The sequence below is a fragment of the Henckelia pumila genome, chromosome 3, assembly GCF_033568475.1.
Source record: "Henckelia pumila isolate YLH828 chromosome 3, ASM3356847v2, whole genome shotgun sequence".
NCBI lineage: Eukaryota > Viridiplantae > Streptophyta > Magnoliopsida > Lamiales > Gesneriaceae > Henckelia > Henckelia pumila.
In genome coordinates, this window is record NC_133122.1 from 115619220 (window position 1) to 115644146 (window position 24927).

General features: G+C 38.8%; 1 protein-coding gene across 9 annotated transcripts; it reads right to left on the reverse strand.

The window, feature by feature from the left end:
* Positions 1 to 99: 99 nt before the first annotated feature.
* On the reverse strand, positions 100 to 16998 carry LOC140892241 (polygalacturonase-like). Of its 9 annotated transcripts, none has more exons than XM_073301064.1 (8): positions 16672 to 16998; positions 16332 to 16529; positions 14836 to 14898; positions 3768 to 3902; positions 1698 to 1754; positions 1309 to 1623; positions 631 to 1149; positions 100 to 527 (listed from the first exon to the last, which is right to left on the reverse strand). In XM_073301064.1, the coding sequence occupies exons 4-8, from the start codon at positions 3816 to 3818 to the stop codon at positions 276 to 278; spliced, it is 1194 nt and encodes a 397-aa protein (XP_073157165.1). In that variant the 5' UTR covers positions 3819 to 3902; positions 14836 to 14898; positions 16332 to 16529; positions 16672 to 16998; the 3' UTR covers positions 100 to 275. The 9 variants fall into 9 exon arrangements, with proteins under 9 accessions (XP_073157165.1, XP_073157161.1, XP_073157164.1 ...); XM_073301060.1 differs by lacking the exon at positions 3768 to 3902 and adding an exon at positions 15588 to 15701; XM_073301063.1 differs by lacking the exons at positions 1698 to 1754; positions 3768 to 3902 and adding an exon at positions 15588 to 15701.
* Between the last annotated feature and the right edge of the window lie 7929 nt (positions 16999 to 24927).

Genomic DNA, 24927 nt, shown 5'->3' on the forward strand with positions numbered 1-24927 from the left:
CGTATATAATTCTGGGTTAGGAATATTCTAGAAATGGACAGAATATGATATCTGATTGGTCCAAGTACTCTATATATATATTGTACAGTAACATTGTAATTGTATTTTATTCATTAATTGAGTGAAAGAAACCTCACTAGTAGAATTCTTAAAAATCCTTGTTATTCATATTTTCTATATGCAGTCTATTACAAAGAATCAATAAAATCTTCAACCAATAGCAGGTTTGCAATGCATCTACTCTAACACCACATTCATGTGTTGTGATGAAATAATTAAGCAGATTGCTTAGCAGCATCAGGGACACACAAGGGTGGATTCTGTTTTCCGATCAAGCTAGGCTTGACATTGTTGCATTTGGTGGTGATATTGCCTAGTCTTCCATCGTATTTAAGATCGATGTCGCCCACCTGAACATTTTCACAAGGCTTAGTCGCGCTGCAGATGAGTTTCACTGCGACCGGATCATTTGTCGTGCCCCTAATTTTGCCCATTTTCACGTTGCTGATCTTAACGAGCGATGGAGTCTACATATATATATAATAAAATGGAAAAAATCAAATGTTAGCGTATTAATGCCCATTTATCAAGTGTAAAGTAATAAGTAAATGATGGTATGAGATGAATTACGTCAAGTTTGCACAGGTTGTATGGGCAATATTCTTGATCTATGACAATGGGGTACGTGACATTTTCCATGATAAGGTCTTCGAATTCTAGATTGGTGACCTGCAAAGTGGCGGGAGCTGATGGCCAAGTTTTGATCCTAACCCCATTCTGTGTGCCGATGAAGGTGCAGTTCTTGACATAGATCCCCACAACATCCTCTTCTGTTGTGGACCTGCCCAAGCTTCCGACGCTGATCCCATGACCGGGCCCGCACATCACGTTTTGGATGTGTACTTGCTGTAATCCGTCACCCATGGATACACAATCATCTCCGGTTTCTATGACCGAGTCAGTTACGTTGATTAGTTTGGAACGTGCTATATGGAGGCCGTCGGTGTTTGGACTGTCGCCGGGTGCAGAAACTGTGAAACGCAGGAACGTGACGTTGTAGCAACCTATCACGTTTACGTGGAAGTTCTTGCTATCCTTAGTGGTCACGTCTTTTATGGTTGAGTTGGTGATGAAGTTGAAGCTCAGGTTCTGTAAGCATTTAGACAAACTTGTTGAACAATGTGCATGATTAAATTAAAGTTGTTTATGGGATAGTTTTAAAAAAGAAAAAACAGAAACACACTAAATTAGTTTGTTATATAGATTAAATCGCTTGCAATAAAAAGAATTATGTGTCGTCTGTCTCACCAATGGAAGTTTGACGCAGTTGTTGTTCTTGTGACAATCATTCCTCTTCCAGGCTTCATGTCCTTGGCCGTCGAAGACTCCTCCGCCGGAGAGAGTGAAATTGTCTAGATAATTGATGGTCACCCACTCCCCTTCTTTGTTAGGCATTTGAGTTGGATCCAAAGGAGCTTTCAAAATGCCTTCAACCTTAAGCTCAATAGGAGCCTTGTTAGGCCCAACCAATTTTGCTTGCTTCAAAGACCATGTCCCTTTTGGAATCCAAACTGTGCTTGGAGTTGGTGTTGCACATGCCTCCTTCCAAGCTGCCAACAAAGCCTGCATTTATTAAAATATATACAGATCAGTTTTTATATTGTCTATATAGTCGATTCGTTTTTCGTCGTAAATACCTGACTTATATCTGCTTCCGGTTTGGCACCAAACGTCCTAACGTCGAATACTTTTGTCTGTGCATTGGCAATGCATGTTAAGAATGACAAAAGGAAGAGAATTTTGCAAATGAATGTTTGAGTCATTTTTATTTTTTGTTTTTGTTTTTTGATTTTTTTTTTTTTTGTGTACAAATATATATATGCCTTTCTTAGAATATTAAGAAAATTTATAGCGATATTACAAGGTGAAGTTGAAAGCCACAAAACATGCCCTACCATTCATTTAATTTGTATTTGTAGGAGGCTGAGAATATTAATTGGTCGAATATATTTTATATTTAATGGGGTCTTCTTTAAGTTATCTACCAAAAAAATATTGATAGCCTAAAGTTACATAAATTTAAGCCGTTCATTAATTTTTCTAATATAAGATCAGAGTCGTTTTCGTCGGATCAAATCACATTCATCATCCATATTATGTTAAAAATTTTACTTAAGTTAGTGCCAATAGTAAGGTTATAAATTATAGGAAGTAAAATAATAATAATAATAATAATAATAATAATAATAATAATGCATATTATTATTCTCAATTCAACAGAACAAGAAACAAAGGGTTCCTGTAGATCCCCGTGTACGGTGTACAGTACAGGACAAACCATAGGAATTTTCACCAGGAAATCGCCAAACGGAGGACAGATGTGTTGAATGCATGCATTGCTGCAGCCTGCATACTGCGTACTTCTTTTGATATATATGGTTTTTCTTTATGACGCGGGAACCCCACCGTTATCTTTTGGTGTTAATTGGATAAATTTCGGACTAACGCAATAGTCTGAAAATCGTGTTAGTCAGGTAAATCGCACTAGGCAAGCCCTATGTAACAGGCTAGCTAGTCCAAGAAAGTATTTTTAAAGAGATTAATCGAACACCTAACTACTGATCAAATGTTTACCTACTCCACCAACTTGGAAACCCATTAAAGATTCACATATATAGTTCTTTAGTACTCTTTCTACCACGATCATCATCGTCATTTTAAAGAATCAAAACGTATTTGTAAAGGACATGATAGTATTATGGACCTTTGTGGGACTTCAGGGCATCCCCAAGAGGCGTGGAAGGCGCACGATCAAGTACTATGTCTTCCTCACCCCGTTACTTCCTCGTCCCTTCAAAGGGCATGGATCTCCCATGCAGAAGTCTTTCACGTTCAAGGATGCGGTGGGCCCCACGTAGAGGGGGGTCTCCGCGTGGTGAAGTTCACCACAATTTGAAAAAAAAAAATTTATATAAATCTGGCCATTTAAAAATCAAATGGATAGATCATTTTCAGCCTCAATTTATTAAAAATATTTAAAAAAAGAATTTTTTTTAAATTATTTTTATTAAAAATAAAAAAAAATTTAAAAAAAATTTGGAAAAAGTACATCAAGTCATTTAAATTAAAGATCAAATGGATAGATCATTTTCAGCATGAATTTATTAAAAATATTTAAAAAAGAATTTATTTAAAAAAATTATTAAAAATAGAAAAAAATCAATTTTTTTTAAAATTCGAAAAAAGTACAAACGACCATATTTTAAAATTCAAACATTCTTTTAAAAATTAGTTTGGATACACCTCAAAAAATTCACAATTTCTTCCATTTGAATTCCAAAAACTCAACATTTTCCAACTTTCATTTCATTTTGAATCCAATTTCGAAAAATAGATTCATTGAAAAATAATGATCTCAATACTATTTTACCAAGTACTTCTCAATTCACCGATCAGCAAATGTTGAGTTTTATGTTCAACAAAACTTAGTTCTCCCAAAATCCCATCGAAGTCTCGCCTACTACTTTTGAAACCACGTCTACTAAATCTATAAGGAAAGGAAAGGAAAGAAGATTGTTATTGGCAATGGGTGTGATGGCATCAAAAGGAAACATTGGGCGAAGGTTGAAGATGAAGGTCTCTCAAGGCATGGTGCAATGCTTCCACCAATCCAGCACTATACAATAATAAAAGAAATACGAGTTTTTTGGGATTGGTTTGGAATGAATATAACCATGAGTTGATAAATGGATAGAAAGTACGCTCACCGGACAACATGCGGCAGCATTGAAATGATGTTTCAAGACGAGTGTTTGCATTCCAAAACAAAATGAGCGAACTTGAAGTGCTCAAACAAAGCGGATCTTCATTTGAAATGAGGGTATGAATACTTTGTGCCTCATCTTGCAATAAAATAAAGTACATCAAACTTACAGTAGTGGAAGCGTATACCATCATTTACTTGATACAAATACTAGCCAAAATACAAATACAATGGCGGTATCTCTTATTATCACAATCCTGCTAATTCAATAGTTCTCTTTCAATAATTTCGTATTTACTCGAGATCATGTATCATGTATCTAAAATTTACAATAAATAGATGAAAAATAGAGGTTAAGTCTTAAGGACTTATGTAAGGTTCAAAATTCCACAAGCTCGATCACTGAAATTTTAAATGATTTATATGATTTTATGAATTTTATTTATAAAAATTTAAATGTTATGTTTAATTTATGTGATGCTATGATAAGCTTGATATTTAATATTTTGCAAGTTAGTTTAATGTTTTCAGGTTTGGAGGTTAATACTAAACTGAAAGAACGAAACTAGCCTTCGAACGGGTTAATAAAAATATTTCATGTTTAATTTAAATTTAAAGTTAATGCAGTGTTATTTTATTATTTGGGAAAAATTAAATTTTAAAAATTGTTTTTTGCAACTAATGTGCCAACTTTCAAGCCCATTAGTTACAAACGTTTGAGCATGATCTTTTTTATCAAAATTCTTTCTCTCACGCCGTGTATTCCCTTGTATCCTTTCCCCTTCACGTTCAAAGTTGCATCCAAAGCTAGGGTATGATTTTTCACCGTTCCAAGCTAGATCGCTCCCAAAGTGCAGGTTAAATCCAAACTTCAAATGATCAGGCAAGTTTTTAATGTTTTGAAAACACCATTAAGAGTATAGGTATTTTTACTATGAAACTCATGTGTGTTGATGTGTATATGCATGCTGTATTTTGTATGATTTTTTAGATCTTTTAAGATTCATGATAAAAATTGTGAAGCGTGTTTCGTTCTTGATTTTTTGGGTACAAAAGTTTAAAGAAGTTTATGATTTGAGAAATTTTTGCAGAATTTTGGTGTGTGTATAGTATATGTGGGGTTTTGAATTAAACCTTTGAATGATGGGATGTTTTAGAAGGATTTTTATAAAGTTTTGATGCTCTCTCGGGTGTATACTCATTCTTTTCAAAGTGTGGGTGAATATTTTATGAACAAGAGTTGATGGGGGTTGAAAGAAGTCGGAATGATTGCTTTTTCATCCAAGTCACGCAGCGCCGACGGGCCTGGAAACCCCAGTTAGGTCGCGTCGCACATAGGCGCAAATTTCTCGAGCCTAGGCACGAGGGACGTCACTGAGGTGGAAATAATTTTCCGCCCTGGTGGGAAAAGTTATGTAAAAGAATTTAGTTTTTCGCATTGGAAGTCCAAAATTCTATTGTTGATATTTTAAGCTATTTTAAGTGTTTTTAAGATGTCCTATCTGAAAAAGTTTCAAATTCGGATGTCTGGAACGGACGAAACGACTTGCATGGATCGATTAAGCTATGTAATGCATCTATATGTTATAATTCTTCATTAAATCTATGTTTACTATGAAAGTCATGAAATTTTTTGAAGTATTATTATGCGTAAATGAGTTTACATCATGAATCTATCTCTCGACAACACTTCACAACTTACGAATCTATGTTAAAGTTAGCTACTCCTCAACATAGAATAATAAACCATGATAAAATCAAATACTCGCATACAACTAAATCAATTCGTCCAACGATTCAATCACAAAAACATGTTTCGGGGTTAGGATCCCCTAAATTCCAACAAAAGAGAGTTTATGAAACGACCCAAATATTTTAAAATAATATATGCGAAATTTTTTTTATTTTTTTTAAAATAATACTAAGTAAAATAGATGTACATACATGCCCATACATATATGCACAAAATAAACAGATTTAAAAATAACATAAATAAAATGCAACATTTTTACTTAAATAACCGAGTCAAACTTAAATAAAATACTGTCAAACAATCCCCTTAAAAGTTTGCATGCAATAAAAATTATTTAATAAAAATAGTACTAAAATTCACCACTGGAAAGAAATAAAAGAAATAAATAAGAAACAGAGTTTAAAAATTCTTAAAATGTTCATAAAGACTCAGCCGACGGTCACGGGGGATCACTGCATGTCCGCTCATACGTCCTCACCACCGGTAGGAACTACATCTTCCTCTACGCACTCACCTGCACTATATAAGTGTAGTGAGCCTAGAGGCCCAACATGCTAACATAACGAGGGTTTAAAATAATTTAAATCAGTGGAATACTAATACATAACGAATACATGAATGAGCATGCTTAAAAATCATGAATTATGACTTAAAATCTTACTTAAACTTGAACTTAAATATAATCATATAATACATACATAATATTGTTGAGCATATCATTTTTCTAACATCGCATGATCATATCCGTAGTGTAACCTTAAACTTAAAAGGTTCGACTGATCAGTCTCTTAAAACCAACGTACGCGGCGGTGACGAATCACCTCTTACTGGTAGTAAACTACCCTTAAATTGACAGTAAACTGCCCTTAACATGTGGGGACTTGTCCCCCTTAAATTGTCACACTACTTCAACTTCCAATATAAAAATTATTTTCTAGCTCAACCTTAAACATTAAATCATGCCATAAAATTATTTCATGAATGCATGTACTTAAATAAAATGTGTGTCCTTCATATATATTTAATTTAATTTTTATACTAACATATAAATACTAAAATAACATTCATGCATAAAATAATTAAATATATATTTAGGACACATGCAATTTCTCATGGTTTGTACTGAACTGCTGGCCCTAACACTCAAGGCCATTTTCTTAAATTCTGGCCCATTAACACACACTTGGCCCAATAACAACTTAATCTAGCCCAATGGGCCCAAAAGCCCAAAGACTGGCCCAATAACTTTCATGGGCCCCCAGGCCCATAAAAATTATTGGACTAACTTAATTAAATTTATTTAAGCCCAATAATAATTAAATTCAACCCAATTAATTAAATGGAGCCCAATTAAATTTTTGGATTTAATTAGGCCCATTTAACACTTAATTAAACTTAAAACTTAAAAATAAAAAATACCCGAGCCCGACTCACTTAACCCGGACCCGGACCCGCTAGACTTGACCCATGACTTACTGACCCGACCCGGACCCAACGACCCGACCCGAACCACCCCAAAACCCTACAACCCGTCGCCCCCTTTCCCTGTTCTGCTCGGCCGCGAGCAGCAGCCCCGCCCTGCTCCGGTAGCCCCTGGCCGGAGCTCCGCCGCCCAGACGTAGCCCACGTCTGGGCGGTCCAAACCAGCCCATGGCCCCAGCCCCATGCAGCCTAGACCACCATCTCCGAACCCCCTTCTCAGAACCCTAAACCTGCGCCCCATGGAGGCCGATCGAACCAGCTCCAAATCTGGGCTCTTTTGGCTTGAACCATCCGAGCCACTCGAGCCTAGACTCACCTTAGACATCCTAGGGACCTTGACCAGCAGTTGTAGATCCATGGCTAAGAAAAACATGAGTGTATGTCAATCAAGGTGAGAAAAACGTGAGATGCTCAACCACCCGAGCTTTTTTCTAAAAAATTCTTGAAGATCTTGATGCATACACAACACACACATATTTTACTGATATGACACGAAAATAAGAGAAAGAATACATGCCTTGCACCGTTGAATGGAAAGAAAAAGACGTAGATGACGATTCCGGGACGACGGGGCGATGACAACCAACTTGGAAGCTTTAAAAAAACGTCTATGGTGCCTTAAGCTTTCTGGCCGATTGGGAAGGTGATGGAGGCGGCTATGGGTGCTTAGGGTGAGAAGGAGATGGAATGAGCGTGTGTTAGGGGATTTGGGCGATGGTTTGGGTAGTGTAGGATAATAATTTTGTAAAAATAAATAATCTAGGAGATAATAGCATAATTAAAAAGGTTCCTAAGTTTGTAAAATATTGATAACTTAAATAAAATATCACAAATCCCGAAATATTAAATTAGGGAATTTTTAAAGATAATTAAAAGTCAATATTTTGGCTAAATTTGGACAAAAATGGACTCCTAAAATTATATAAAATTAAATACTGATAATTTTGAGGAAATAAAACTCAAAATAATATTTTTTGGGCTCCTAAAAGACTCATAAAATAATTTGGGTAGAAAGTTGTCATCTCATCCGTCCACGGTCCTGTCTACGCGATAAAATAATTAAATTCCCATAAATCATGAAAATCACTAATTATGGGTTAAATGCTTAAAAATAACTTAAAACATGCACAAATAATTTCACATAATTATTTAACCCATAATCTAAAATTCTAAATAAATGAAATCCCTAATTATGCATGCGAATTTACGTACTAAAAATACTGGGTGTTACAATTCTCCCCCCCTTAATTTGAATTTCGTCCTCGAAATTAAAGTACTTACCCGAACAACTCCGGGTAGCGAGTCCTCATGTTTGCCTCGGTCTCCCAAGTAGCTTCCTCCTCCGAGTGATTCAGCCATTGGACTCTGACCATCGGTATGACCCGCGTCCTAAGTCTCCGCTCCTCCCTAGCCAAGATCCGCACTGGCCTCTCCTCATAAACTAGATCAGGTGGCAACTGCAAGGGCTCGTAATTCAACACATGCGACGGGTTAGAGACATATCTCCGAAGCATGGATAATGGAAGACATCGTGCACTGCCGCAAACCCTGGTGGTAAGGCCAAACGGTAGGCCAATGTGCCAACTCTCTCTAAGATCTCAAATGGCCCAATATATCTCGGATTCAACTTACCTCTGCATCCAAATCTCATCACCCCTTTCATAGGTGATACTTTCAGAAACACATGATCACCTACTGCGAACTCCAAATCTCATCGTCGAGTATCTGCATAACTCTTCTGACGACTCTGAGCAATCCTCATACAATCCCGAATCTGAGTCACAATGTCAGCTGTCTACTGCACGATCTCAAGACCAAGTAAAATCCTCTCACCAACCTCATCCCAATGCACAGGAGATCTGCATCTCCTCCCATACAATGCTGCATAAGGAGCCATACCTATAGATGATTGAAAACTGTTGTTATAGGTAAACTCCACTAATGGCAGTCTAGTCTCCCACGAGCCCTGAAAGTCGATGACACAAGCTCTCAGTAGATCCTCGAGAACCTGGATCACTCTCTCAGACTGACCATCTGTCTTGGGATGGAACGCTGTACTGAATAAAAGTCTAGTCCCCAATGCTGTGTGCAAACTCTTCCAAAACGCAGATGTAAATCTCGGATCTCTGTCTGATACGATCGACACTGGTATGCCATGCAGTCTAATAATATCCTTGATGTAAAGCTCTGCATACTGTGTCAACGAGTAAGTAGTCCTCACTGGCAAGAAATGAGCTGACTTGGTGAGTCTATCCACGATCACCCAAATAGCTGTGCACCCTCTGTTATTCCTCGGAATGCCAACTACGAAATCCATCGTGATGTTCTCCCACTTCCATACCGGAATGGGTAGAGGATTAAGCAGCTCTGCTGGACGCTGATGCTCTGCCTTGACCTGCTGACAAGTCAAGCACTCTGATACGAATCGTGCGATATCACTCTTCATGCCGGGCCACCAATACAAAGTCTGCAAATCCTTATACATCTTCGTACTTCCTGGATGAATGGAATACGGAGATGTGTGAGCCTCTGTCAGGATCTCAGTCCTCAGCTGATCAATGTTCGGGACACACAAACGACCACTGTACTGAATAATGACATCACTGACAGTAAATAGAAGATTGCCCTTAGCTTCATCCCTCTACACCAACCGCTGTAACTCCTCATCTGTAGGCTGTCCATCCCTGATCCGATCTCGTAGAACTGGCTGCACCGTCAACACTGACAAGCTCGGTGCATGACCACTCGAGTAAAACTCCAAATCAAACCTATGAATCTCGCTCTGCAGTGGTAACTGCACTGTCAAACACGATACCACTGTCGACTTCCGACTCAAAGCATCGGCCACTACATTAGCCTTACCTGGATGGTAGCTAATGTCGCAGTCGTAATCCTTCACTAACTCCAATATCTCTGTTGCCTCATGTTTAACTCCTTCTGAGTGAAGAAGTACTTGAGGCTCTTATGATCCGTGAAAATCTTTCACTTCTCGCCATACAGATAGTGCCTCCAGATTTTCAAAGCGAAGACCACTGCTGCTAACTCCAAATCATGTGTCGGGTAGTTCTGCTCGTGAATCTTCAACTGCCTCGACGCATAAGCAATAACCTTACCACACTGCATAAGTACTGCACCTAAACCTAGCTTAGACGCGTCGGTGTACACCACTAACTCCTCATGTGGTACTGCCATCGCCAAAACCGGTGCGGTAGTGAGTGCTTCCTTCAGCTGATCGAAGCTCCTCTGACAGTCTGGACTCCAAATAAACTTCGCATTCTTCTTGGTTAAGGAAGTCAAAGGTACTGCAATAGAGAAAAAACTCTTGATGAACTTCCTATAATATCCTGCCAAACCCAAGAAACTGCGAATCTCCGAAGCATTCTTCGGAATACCCCATTTCTGCACTGCCTCAACCTTCGACTGATCCACTGCGATCCCATCTCTCGAAATAATGTGGCCAAGAAATGCCACATGCTCAAGCCAAAACTCGCACTTGCTGAACTTGACAAACAAACGATGCTCCCTCAAAGTCTGCAAGGCTATCTGTAGATGCTGTCTATGCTCCTCAATGCTCCTAGAGTAGATCAAGATATCATCAATGAAGACTATGATGAACTGATCAAGATACGGCTGAAATACCCGGTTCATGAGATCCATGAAAACCGCTGGAGCATTGGTCATCCCAAATGGCATCACTAAGAACTCGTAATGCCCATAACGTGTCCGGAAAGCAGTCTTGGACACGTCTGCATCTCTAACTCGCAGCTGATGATAACCAGATCGCAGATCGATCTTGGAGAACACTGAAGCTCCCTGCAACTGATCAAATAAGTCATCTATCCTCGGCAGTGGGTACTTATTCTTCACCGTGACTCTGTTGAGCTCTCGATAATCGATGCACAGTCTCATACTGTCATCCTTCTTCTTCACAAATAACATTGGAGCTCCCCATGGAGAAAAGCTAGGACGAACAAAGCCTTTCTCTAATAACTCTTGAATCTGCTCCTTCAACTCTTTCATCTCGATAGGAGCAAGTCTGTATGGTGACTTTGAGATAGGCACCGTGTCTGGCAATAAGTCGATACTGAACTCCACCTCTCTCACTGGTGGAATCCCTGCAACATCCTCCGGAAAGACGTCCAAAAAATCACGAACCACCTCTATCTCTGATAATGATCTACTAGATGGTTCTGAGGCCGTGACAATACTCGCTAGGAAACCTCGGCAACCTCGTTTCAACAGCTTCCTCGCCTGAATAAGAGATATCACCTGAGGAATATCACTGCTCTGAGATGCATGAAAAGTAAACGGGTCGCCTCCCGGCGGTTTCACTGACACTGTCCTCCGACGAAAATCAATCGAAGCTCCATTGACTGTCAACTAGTCCATACCCAATATCAAATCAAATCCGCTCAACGGCAAAACCACTACATCTGCGCGAATGGAGTGCCCCTGTAGCTCCAACTCCAGCTCTCGAATGACACTAGAGGTAGAAATAATATGTCCTGATGGCATAGTGACATCATAACCACAGTCGGCAATCTCAGGTGTGATGCCTATCCGTCTGATAAACTCTAGGGAGATAAACGAATGCGTAGCCCCTGAATCTAGCAACGCAAACGTGGAGTTGCCTCCAACTAGAATTCTCCTGCACGTAGAAGAATCCCAACAACTTCATACCACTACTAAACTTTTCCCCCAAAGATGAGTCACTAATAACCCTTAATTCTAATCACAAGTAAAACATGCTTCCTATTCTAACATGCAGATAGAAAAATCCCAAATAACAAATTATTCCACAAAGAAAAATCGAAATTCTTAACCAAAGGAAGAAATTATAAAATACTAAGGGTAAGATATACCAGTGATCAAGGAGGTATCTGGGTCTTCCTCCTCAGCCTGCATCACGAACACTCTCCCTGTAGTGTTCTTCCTCGGGCAATTGGCCATCTGGTGCCCTGGCTCTTTACAATGAAAACAGACGCCCGCTCCTAGATGACATGGTCCTGGATGCATCTTCTGGCACTTCGGGCAAGTAGGATATCCTCCAGCATTAGGGGCCCCGCCCCTAGGCTGCTGTCTCTGCTGCTGTGGCTTCTGCTGATTCGGGCCCTTAGACGGCCCAGTACACTGCTTCTTCGCAGGAGGCTGCGAAGATGGTCGCTGATACCCAGACTGAAACTGCCTCTTACTCTGCTGCTCCCTCTGGATCTCTCTCCTACCCTCCTCAGAACGCAAGGCTCTACTGACTGCAGCCTCATAAGTGGGGACGTCCGCCATGCAAACGTCATGCTTGATTTCTGCCCTGAGCCCCTCAATAAACTGTCTCATCTTCTCAGGTGCACTGTCAGCAATCAGCGGCACAAGGTGACAGCCCCTCTCGAACTGTCGGATGTACTCCACAACTATCTTGTCTCCCTGTCGGAGACTCATGAAATCTCGAATCATGCTACTGCGCACGTCTTCAATGAAATACTTGGAGAAAAACATCCTCTGGAAGTCTGTCCATCGCAAAGTAGTCAGATTCACTCCCCGTGATGCACTCTCCCACCATAAGTCTGCATCACCTTTCAGCATGTACACTGCGCACCTCACCTTGTCCGCATCAGTCAACCCCATGTAAGCAAAGATGCTCTCCAAAGAACGGATCCACCCCTCAGCAATGAGTGGATCTGTGGCACATGCGAACTCCTTATGTCCCTTCTTTTGGAACCTCTCCGCTACATCCTCATCATGGGACAGTTTTGGACGTGCCGCTTGCTGCTCCAACAGAGCAGTAATCCCGGCCATCATGTTTGCATTGGCCTGCTCCAATGCTGATAGAGGGTTTTGCGGAGGTGGGGATCCTCCACGCCTGTTCACTGGTCTCGGAGGCATTCTGCACCACCACATATTTCTTTACGTAAATCAACATGCATAACTAAGTACTTAAAAATTTTCTGCTAACATAAATGCTTAAGTCTTAAACATGATACGACTAAATCATACTAAAAGCAATTAAAACTTACAGACCGGTAGCGTGGATTTCTGAGCTCGCATAGCAGTGATAACCCCTCCAAGAACGCGGCTCTGATACCAATTGAAACGACCCAAACATTCTAAAATAATATATGCGGAAATTTTTTTTTTTAAATAATACTAAGTAAAATAGATGTACATACATGCCCATACATATATGCACAAAATAAATAGATTTAAAAAATAACATAAATAAAATGCAACATTTTTACTTAAATAACCGAGTCAAACTTAAATAAAATACTGTCAAACAATCCCCTTAAAAGTTTGCATGCAATAAAAATTATTTAATAAAAATAGTACTAAAATTCACCACTGGAAAGACATAAAAGAAATAAATAAGAAACAGAGTTTAAAATTCTTAAAATGTTCATAAAGACTCAGCCGACGGTCACGGGGGATCACTGCATGTCCGCTCATACGTCCTCATCATCGGTAGGAACTACATCTTCCTCTACGCACTCAACTGCACTATATAAGTATAGTGAGCCTAGAGGCCCAACATGCTAACATAACGAGGGTTTAAAATAATTTAAATCACTGGAATACTAATACATAACGAATACATGAATGAGCATGCTTAAAAATCATGAATTATGACTTAAAATCTTACTTAAACTTGAACTTAAATATAATCATATAATACATACATAACATTGTTGAGCTTATCATTTTTCTAACATCGCATGGTCATATCCGTAGTATAACCTTAAACTTAAAAGGTTCGACTGATCAGTCTCTTAAAACCAACGTATGCGGCGGTGACGAATCACCTCTTACTGGTAGTAAACTACCCTTAAATTGACAGTAAACTGCCCTTAACATGTGGGGACTTGTCCCCCTTAAATTGTCACACTACTTCAACTTCCAACATAAAAATTATTTTCTAGCTCAACCTTAAACATTAAATCATGCCATAAAATTATTTCATGAATGCATGTACTTAAATAAAATGTGTGTCCTTCATATATATTTAATTTAATTTTTATACTAACATATAAATACTAAAATAACATTCATGCATAAAATAATTAAATATATATTTAGGACACATGCAATTTCTCATGGTTTGTACTGAACTGCTGGCCCTAACACTCAAGCCCATTTTCTTAAATTCTGGCCCATTAACACACACTTGGCCCAATAACAACTTAATCTGGCCCAATGGGCCAAAAAGCCCAAAGACTGGCCCAATAACTTCCATGGGCCCCCAAGGCCATAAAAATTATTGGACTAACTTAATTAAATTTATTTAAACCCAATAATAATTAAATTCAACCCAATTAATTAAATGGAGCCCAATTAAATTTTTGCCCATTTAACACTTAATTAAACTTAAAACTTAAAAATAAAAAATACCCGAGCCCGACTCACTTAAACCGGACCCGGACCCGCTAGACTTGACCCATGACTTACTGACCCGACCCGGACCCAACGACCCGACCCGGACCACCCCAAAACCCTACAACCCGTCGCCCCCTTTCCCTGTTCTGCTCGGCCGCGAGCAGCAGCCCTTCTAAGGCTGCTGCCGCCCTGCTCCGGAAAATGTATCATCATAAAACATATATCAAAGAAAGGGCTAGCTCAAGATATTTAAAAACTAATTTAAAAAAATTTAGCTGTAAATATGAAGGAGGTGAAACATAAATTAAAATATTGCTAGTTGATGATATGTGTAGTATAATTAATGCCCTCGTAGAAGTTGAACCTATATTTTGTATATAGTATAGATAAATCATGGAGTAAGCATTTCGAAGTTAATAATTTGAAAATTTGTTCTTTATATCTAGAACAATCTCATTCAAGAATGATGACTCACCAATGCGGATAAGATGACATGATGCATAAGCCCCAAGTATGACAGTGTCGCCGAGTTGTAAATCTGAACATGTGATATAGAAAACAAAAGATTAGAACAATCTATAAAATAAAACCAGCAGTTTAATTTAGCTCGCAAAAAAGATGGAGAATTATCACGACTTGATTTTAAAACTAAGCAGATGAACTTTGGAGTTTGAGCAGTAAACTATATACGATAAACAAGAAAATTAGATAAAAGGTGTCAAATTACACAATCTTTTCTCATGCAAAGCTGGATCCTTCCACCAAATGTTTGAGAAGCAACATTGTATAAAATAATTCAAGTACCTCTAGGTCAAAATACATCTTCCCCAATCCAGTGACATGGAAATATAACAGTAACTTGTTACCCATTTGAAAATTTAAGAAAACCAATCGTGCATATATGGATGACCAGAATTTATTGCAAATCAGCTTGATCAAATCTGCTATTTCAATTAATATATGGGCTTGTGATCTCAACGAGATGTTTAAATATATATAGCAGATGAAGAAATGTTTCCTCAACAATGTGATGAACCGGTACTCTCTCCTCATCTGATTTAAACCGGAAAATAATAAACAAGCAGGAAATGAGATATGAATCAAATAACACTTTCACTCCTGATCTATTGGAGAATTGGTAGTATAAGAAAGAGGATTCCACAGGAGGACAACTATATCACACTGAAATAGGAAATAGGAATAGGATAGAGGAATATAACACTAAACTGAAAAAAGTAGGACAGAGGAATATGATAACATAAGTGCTGAACCCTCCAAAAAGTAGCAAAGGAATATCATGACTATCAGCTCCGTGGCCATTAGATGGATTTCCTCTTACACCTTTCCAGAGTTCAGCAAAATAATCAATAAAAATTAAAATTAACATGGATATGAAGTTCAAAAGCAAGAAGTTATTTACCCTGTAAATTGTTTGACAATGAGTACAATATACTAAATTCTCTATACAACTGAAATAAATATAAATTAGTCCACTTTTTTTTTTATCACAAAACTCATATCTGTAATAAGGCCACAACACTAACCAATCTGTAGGAGTGCCAAACAGCGAGGGAATACAACTAATATGCTCTACTTGCATACAAAACGTATGAAGTGGGAGAAAAATATGAACATGAAACAACTAGATGTAACAAATAAAAAAGCAATATCCTCGAACATAATACTTTAATGGATAAATACGGCATTGAGATTCAAAGAAAATGTTCAAACTTGAGAATATCGTTTTATCATTGATAGTTTCAATTAAAATAGTTAGGAATTGTATATGTTCTAGGTAAGATTCTCAGATACCGAAAGATTCACAATAAGCTAAATGAACGTCAGTCAAAATTCATTAAACTAGAAAAAAAACATAGCCCTAAATCTCACTGCTAATGCAGAGAGCCGTCATTGAAATACAATAAACCGCAAACAACACTGCCAAATAACAATATGGATCATCCTGGTTACCCATAGTCACGACCAGTCACCACTGACATAAGCAATATCCTCCACTCAACATCCCACTTCAGGTACCACGAAACATCTTCGACAATCACATCCAACGCTAATTCCTCAAACTCCGCCTCATTCACCACTATCTCCCATGTCAAATCATAGCCGCGAATGCCAACCACCGGCCAAGTGCGAAATACACGGACGATGCCACTGGCCCGACGATTAAACACCAAAAAGAAGCAGCGAAATACATCAGTGCTCGGTAAAAAAAAAATTATCAGCGACTCTCAAAAGAGAGATTCAAAATGAAAACAAACAAAAAAACGCTGGATCTGAATAAAAAAAATCCAACCTTGAAGAGCGGGAGTGAAGTTGCAGGGGTACCACCATGAGGACGCAGCAACGAGAGATCAGAATTGGCAGTCGTTGATGTATCTAAGCGCGATCCGAATACTCTGTTGCCACCGCGAATGCCACCACCTGGTCTCAAGCTCAGCACCGACTGATCAGATTGCATAACTCCAAACCCAACAGAAAAAAAACAAAGAAAAATTTCCACCGTCCAAACGACCACAATTTGGTTTCCGGCGCTGTGGAACGTCACAGACTCAAAATCAGCGGCTAGGGTTTTAGAGAAAATGGGAATCGTAAAAACGATGAAGTGATGAGGATCTGGTTTTCCCTTTTCTACTTCAGCATCAATATAAATTATATATTTTTTAAATTTATTACTTCATAAAATTGGTTACGCTGAAGTAAAATGTTGACACAAATTAGTTGTGAAGCCAGTGTTTTTTAACATCTGAAGTATAAATCTATTTTTTACTTCGTCATTTTTATTATTGAAGTATATTGTTATATATTACTTTACAATTTATAATCTGCGAAGTAAAAAATGGTGAAGTAAAAACCGAAAATTCTATTAGTAATGTGCGGAAAATAGCACAATACATAAATATCTCATCATAAACTAAATCAACTGAAACATGAGCTGACGAAGGTCGCGGGTGTGCTAGCTTGACACGGATGCACAAAAGTGTTCACACAAGTCAGGACCACAACCTCCTGAACAACATAAAACTCACCTGCAAACCAATTAGATTTAGTAAGCCTAAAGGCTCAGCATGCTCTACCTTTAATAATGAGTACTACTAAATAAAACCACATGCAAGCACATAACTTATATAAAAATAATATGAGGATTATAATGCATGCATGATCGTAAAATCGTATACATAAGCTGCGTCGTAATCTAAATCATAACATAATACGTAACATAATACATAACATAAGCATTGGCATGTCATAAACATAAAAATCATTTTCCGTGGGTCATATCAGTGAATTGTAGTCATAAACATAAAAATCATTTTCTGTGGGTCATATCAGTGAATTGTAATCATAAACATAAGCAATTGATCAATCTATAAACCAACGTACGCGGCGGCGAGGTTCACCAAACCTTAACATGGGGATTCTCTACGCCTCTTATGCCACTTCACCCAACCTTAACATGGGGATCCATAGGCTCCTGAACATAATTGCCACAATTCACATCAACTTCCCAAAAATATTTTCTTTACATTCCCTTAATATTAACATAAAATATGCATGAATCATGAACTTAAAAATATCATCTTCCTTAAAATTATGCCCGTAAATATATATTTAATTTATTTTCCATAAAAATCTTACTTATATCAAAATATACATATACATCTATTAAATATATATTTACGGACTATTTTGTTTGTTACTAGATAGTTCGAGTTGCTACATCCCTTAACTAAAGTTCTTAAACTTAGATTCGTCTGATAACACTTAGACTGACCCATTAATACTTAAATTGGCCCAATAATACTTAGATTAGCTCAATCACACTTAAATTGACCCATTAAGACTTAGATTGGCCCAATAGTAATTAGTCCAACTTAGAACTTAGCTCAACCAAATAAATTAAACAACTCAAGCCCAATAAATAAATTAAACCCAATAAACATTTAGACCCAATAACTAAATTAAGCCCAATGAACATCTTACGCCCAATAACGAATTTGGCCCAATAAATAAACTAAACACTTAGACTCTTAAATAAATTACCCTGTCTAAAATAAAATAATCCGGACCCAAACCATAATATATGACCCTAATACACATGACCCGACCCGAACAACCCACTTGCCCGAGCCCTGCCTGAGCTGCCCGCTAGATAGACCACCCTTACAACCATCCCACTGTTCACCTAGCTGACACAAGTTCAAGCCATCTTAAACCAAGATCCAAAGGAACCTGACCCAGCCATCAAACCAGTGAACAACAGCTAAGAACAAGCCATGACAAAAAATCATTCACAATACATAAAGACACGAATGATGCATGAGTTAAAATTTAAGGTACCATATCCATATACAAATGCAACAACACAATTTAATCATCAAAACAGTAAATATACTGATCTAAATGGTGTGAGAAAGGAAGAGTATAACATGCCTTTGCGTTTAAAACGCACGAAAAACTTATACGGTTGCGGTTGCACATATCGGGACTCGGGAATCTCATAATTATCCAATTCTGGAAGCACAAATCCCAAAACTGCTGATTCTTGCCTCTAATTATCCTCAACTGGTTTCCGATCTGCGAAAAATCACACAATGGTCAAAAGTCAACCCTGGTCAACTCTGGTCTAACTTTGACCAAAAATACTGAACTTTATTGCGCTCTCATCGGTTAACGATTTTGAATCTCGACTCGAAACTTGGATATTTGGATATATCACGTCGAAACGATAAAAAATGGTTGACACGACGATAGCCGGAGACTCGCCGGAGAAGACGGAGGTGCGACGGCAGCGTCCGGTGGCGATGTCAAAACATCTAAAAAATTCATGAAATTTTACAAGCTTGTAGAGCTCGACGAGACAATTTCAACGCACTAGGACACAACCAGATCGAAGCACCGAGGTGGCGTAGATTGGAGAAAAACAGCTGGCGGCGGCGTGAGCTTCTGAGGTCAGACGTGTCGATTTTCTCACGACAAATGCTGAAAAAAGCTTGGGAAATGATTTTCACACATCCTACAACCAAATAGAAGCTCAAAAACCAACTCAACCGAGCTAAAATCCATCAAATACGCGCAAGGAAGACGATGAATAGTGACCTGCGCAGACCCATCTGTTCTTTATCATTTTCCAACGATCCAACCGTCCGATCATTGATTTCTTGGTACCAATAGAATCACCATGATCTTAGCTACAAAGTGACCGTTCGGATTTTCCATCGGAGCTCCGGCGAATGGCCGACAAAGGCAAAAACGTGGACTGCTACAGTAAAGTCAAGAATTCCGGGAAAATTCGGGTGAAAATCTTTGATCTGTGTTTTCTTGAGTGTGTTTCAGTGTGTGTTTCGCGATATATATCCAATCAATAATTTTATGATCCGGTATAATTTGTTTGATATCCAACTGGTAAAATTAGTCTCTATTCTGATATTTTTCCGGTACACACACCCCACAACTATTAACACTAATTTATGAAATTATTGACTTTGACTAGTCAATTGGACTTATAATTTTTCAAATTAATTATTGAGTCACACTTAGACTATGATTAGTCAGCCAAGACTTTTACCAGTCAACTCGGTCAAATATTCTTTTAAATTAAATTATCTGGCATAAATAATTATTTTAATTTCGATATCTCAATAATTATCTAAAAAATGCCAATATTACAAGATATCCAGAAATAGTCAAACCCATTGAATAATTGGCACGTGTATTTTATAAATACCCTCTGTAACTCAGTTGGCCGCAATAAATATTTTATCCACTCCATAATTATTCTAATTACCAATTAATTCGGTAATAAATTTTGGGGTGTTACAGCTCTCTCCCCCTTAAATGGAATTTCGTCCTCGAAATTGGAGTAAGTACCGATAAGCTCTGGACAATACGTCCGCATAACGACCTCGGCCTCCCAGGGAGCCTCCTCCTCTGACTGATTCTACCATCGGACCTTGACCGTGGGAAGAACTTGCGTTCTAAGTCTCTGCTCCTCCCGTGCTAAGATTATCTCTAGTCGTTTCTCGGACGAAAAGTATGACGCCAACTGCAGAGGCTCAAATCCATTAGGCATCACGCCCTTCATGGGCGCAATCCTCACAAACACATGGTCTCCAACAACAAACTCAAGGTATCGTAGTCGTAGGTCAGCATAACTCTTCTGACTACTTTGTGTGGCCCTCAACTTATCCCGAATTCGAACCACGATATCTGCAGTCTGCTAAAATAATCGGAACCTAAGAGAATCCTCCTGACAACTGATGTTATAGGTGAACTCCACTAAAGATAGTCTCGACTCCTAAGAGCGCTGAAATTCAATCACAACAGGCTCTCTGAAACGACCCTAACTCTCTAAATATAAATAAATATGCGGAAATTTTTTTTTTTATATACTTACTAAGTAAAAATATGTACATACATGCCCATACATATATGCATAGAATAAATAGATTTAAAAATAAATAACTTAACTAAAAATGCAACCTTTAATAAATTAAATATCTGAGTCTAACATTTAATAAAATACTGACATAAGCAAAATAAATAAAATTTGCATGCACTGAAAATATTTAAATAAGATGAGTAATAATAATCACCACTGAAAATAAATAAAAATGTATAACACGATAAAAATATTCAAAACATGATGTAGACTCAGACAACGGTCACGGGGTTACTGCATATCCGCTCATAGGTCCTCGCCGCCGGTGGGCACTACGTCCTCCTCTACGTACTCACCTGCACCATATCAGTGTAGTGAGCCTAGAGGCCCAACATGCTAACATAACAAGGGTTTAAAATAATTTAAATCACTTTAATACTAATACATAACATATACATGAATGAGCATGCTTAAAAATATCATGAACATAACATAAAGTTAAATTAAACTTGAATATCATAATAATACATAAACATTGTTGAGCAAAGTATTTTCTAACATCGAAAGGTCGTCTCCATAGTGTAACCATACATACATTAAATACTGATCAGCGTCGTAAACCAACGTACGTGGCGGTGACGAATCACCTCTTAAATTGGCAGTAAACTGCCCTTCAATAGTTCACATATGGGGACGAATCCCTCTTAAATTGTCACACTACTTCAACTTCCAACATAAAATTATTTTCTTTTGTTCAACCTTAAACATTAAATCATGCATAAAAATTATTTCATGAATGCATGTACTTAAATAAAATGTGTGTCCTTCATATATATTTAATTTAATTTTTTTATACTAACATATAAATACTAAAATAACATTCATGCATAAAATAATTAAATATATATTTAGGACACATGCAATTTCTCATGGTTTGTGCTGAACTGCTGGCCCTAACACTTAAGCCCAATTTCTTAAATTCTGGCCCATTAACACTGAGACTGGCCCATTAACATACCTAAGCCCATTAACACCTTTCTAAGCCCAATCAATCAATTAAAGCCCATTAGCACATACTTGGCCATATAACAACTTAATCTGGCCCAATGGGCCTAAAAGACCAAAGACTGGCCCGATAATTTCCATGGGCTCTAAAGCCCATAAAAATTAGTGGACTAACTTAAATTAATTATTTAAGCCCACTAAGAAAATTAAATATAGCCTATTAATTTAATTAAACTAATTAGCCCAATTAAACACTTAGACTTATTAATTAACTTAAAAAATAAAATACCCGAGCCCAACTAACTTAACCCGGACCCGGACCCAACTAACTTAACCCACTTACTTCCAGACCCGACCCGGACCCATAATTCGACCCGGACCCGCCCTGAAAACCCTAAACCCGTCGCCCCTACTCTCGTTCCTGCTGCGGCCGTGAGCAGCAGCCACTCCTTGGCTGCTACCGGCCGCCCCTGGCCGGAGCGCCGCCGCCCAGACGTAGCCCACGTCTGGGCGGTTCGAACCTGCCCTGGCTCGGCCTCAACGCTTCACCCTAGCCCAAGGCCGAACCCTCCTTCCAGAAACCCTAACCTGCGCACCCCATGGATACTTCTTGCACCAGCTCGCCCAGGCCTCTATCTAGCCCATGACCGACTGAGCCAAGCTAGCCTAAGGACCCCGACGAACCCCTTGACAGCCCTGACCAGCAGCCATGCACGCCCCTTAACCAAAAACGTGAGCATGATTCCCAAAAACGTGAACAAGTGCATACATTCAACCCATCTCGATATTTTCTGAAATTTCTTGAATAAAAAAAATGATGCATACACACACACACGCATAAGCACTGATATGGCACAAAAATTAGAGAAAGAATCATGCCTTGCACCGTTGAATGGAAAGAAGAAGACGTAGATGACGATTCCGGGACGACGGGGCGATGACAACCAATTTGGAGCTTGAAAAACCGATCACCAAAGGAGGCTTGGAGCTAAAATTTTCTGAAGAAGATGAAGGAGAGGAAGGGTGGCGGCTAGAAGATTTAACGTAGGATTTTGGGGTAGGTTTAGGGTAATTAGAATAAAATAAGGTTTAGGATAATTAAAATATTAATAAGGGTTTTAAATATACAATATATATATAACTTAAAAACTCTAAATAATATTTAAAATCTGATAACTTTAATAAAATCCCGAAATATATAATTAAGAGAATTTTAAAGATAGTAAAAAGTCATTATTTTGGCTAAATTTGGATAAAAATGGACTCCTAAAATTATATAAAATTAAATACTGATAATTTTGAGGAAATAAAAATCAAAATAATATTTTTGGGCTCTAAAAATGCTCATGAAATAAATTGGATAGAAAGTTGTCATCTCGTCCGTCCACGGTCCCGTCTACGCGATAAAATAATTAAATTTCCATAAATCATGAAAAATCACTAATTATGGGTTAAATGCTTAAAAATAACTTAAAACATGCACAAATAATTTCACATAATTATTTAACCCATAAATCTAAAATTTTAAATAAATAAATTTCCTAATTATGCATGCGAATTTACGTATTAAAAATACCGGGTGTTACAATTCTCCCCCCCTTAAATTGGATTTCGTCCCTGAAATTAAAGTACTTACCCGAACAACTCCGGGTAGCGAGTTCTCATGTCTGCCTCGGTCTCCCAAGTAGCTTCCTCCTCCGAGTGATTCAGCCACTGGACTCTGACCATCGGTATGACTCGCGTCCTAAGCCTCCGCTCCTCCCTTGCCAAGATCCGTATAGGCCTCTCCTCAAATGCTAACTCCGGTGTCAACTGAAGAGGCTCAAAATCCAACATATGTGACGGGTTCGAGATGTATCTCCGAAGCATGGATACATGGAAGACATCGTGCACTGCCGCAAGTCCTGGTGGTAAGGCCAAACGGTAGGCCAATGTGCCAACTCTCTCCAAGATCTCAAAAGGTCCGATATATATCGGATTAAGCTTACCTCTCCGGCCAAATCGTACCACTCCCTTCATAGGTGACACTTTCAGAAACACGTGATCACCTACTACGAACTCCAAATCTCGTCGTCGAGTATCTGCATAACTCTTCTGATGACTCTGAGCAGTCCTCATACGATCCCGAATCTGAGTCACAATGTCAGCTGTCTGCTGCACGATCTCAGGACCCAGTAAAATCCTCTCACCAACGTCATCCCAATGCACAGGAGATCTGCATCTCCTCCCATACAATGCTGCATATGGAGCCATACCTATAGGCGACTGAAAACTGTTGTTATAGGTAAACTCCACTAATGGCAATCTCGTCTCCCACAAGCCCTGAAAGTCGATGACACAAGCCCTCAGTAGATCTTCGAGAATCTGTATCACCCTCTGACTGACCATCTATCTGGGGATGAAAAGCTGTGCTGAACAGTAGTCTAGTCCCCAATCCTGTGTGCAAACTCTTCCAAAACGCGGATGTGAATCTCGGATCTCTATCGAATACAATGGACACAGGTATGCCATGCAGTCTAACAATCTCCTTGATGTAAAGCTCTGCATACTGTGTCAAGGAGTAGGTAGTCCTCACCGGCAAGAAATGAGCTGACTTGGTGAGTCTATCCACGATCACCCAAATAGCTGTGCAACCTCTGTTACTCCTCGGAAGGCCAACTACAAAATTCATCGTAATGTTCTCTCATTTCCATTCCGGAATAGGAAAAGGTCTAAGAAGTCCTGCTGGACGCTGATGCTCTGCCTTGACTCGCTGACAAGTCAAACACTCTGACACAACTCTCTCGATGTCTCTCTTCATCCCGGGCCACCAATACAATAGCTGTAAATCTCGGTACATCTTCGTACTTCCGGGGTGAATGGAGTACGGAGATGTGTGAGCCTCTGCTAGAATCTCAGCTCTCAACTGATCGACGTTCGGTACCCACATCCTACCACGGTACTGAACAATGTCATCCCCAACTGTATACAGAAGACCACCCTTGGCCTCATCTCTCTGTCTCCAACGCTGCAACTCCTCATCAGTAGACTGTCTCTCTCTGATCCGATCCCGTAAAATCGGCTGCACCGTCAACACTGACAAGCTCGGTGCATGACCACTCGAGTAAAACTCCAAATCAAACCTCTGAATCTCACTCTGCAGTGGTAACTGCACTGACAAACACG

Bases quoted from the DNA above. Each gene is read 5' to 3' on its own strand.
- LOC140892241 (XM_073301058.1), bottom strand. The intron at 13,068-14,835 runs GTGAGTCATCAT...AATTGGTATCAG, and splicing joins ATGTCATCTTATCCGCATTG to AGCCGCGTTCTTGGAGGGGT. The intron at 1,624-11,860 runs GTATATCTTACC...TAATAAATGCAG, and splicing joins AGATACCTCCTTGATCACTG to GCTTTGTTGGCAGCTTGGAA.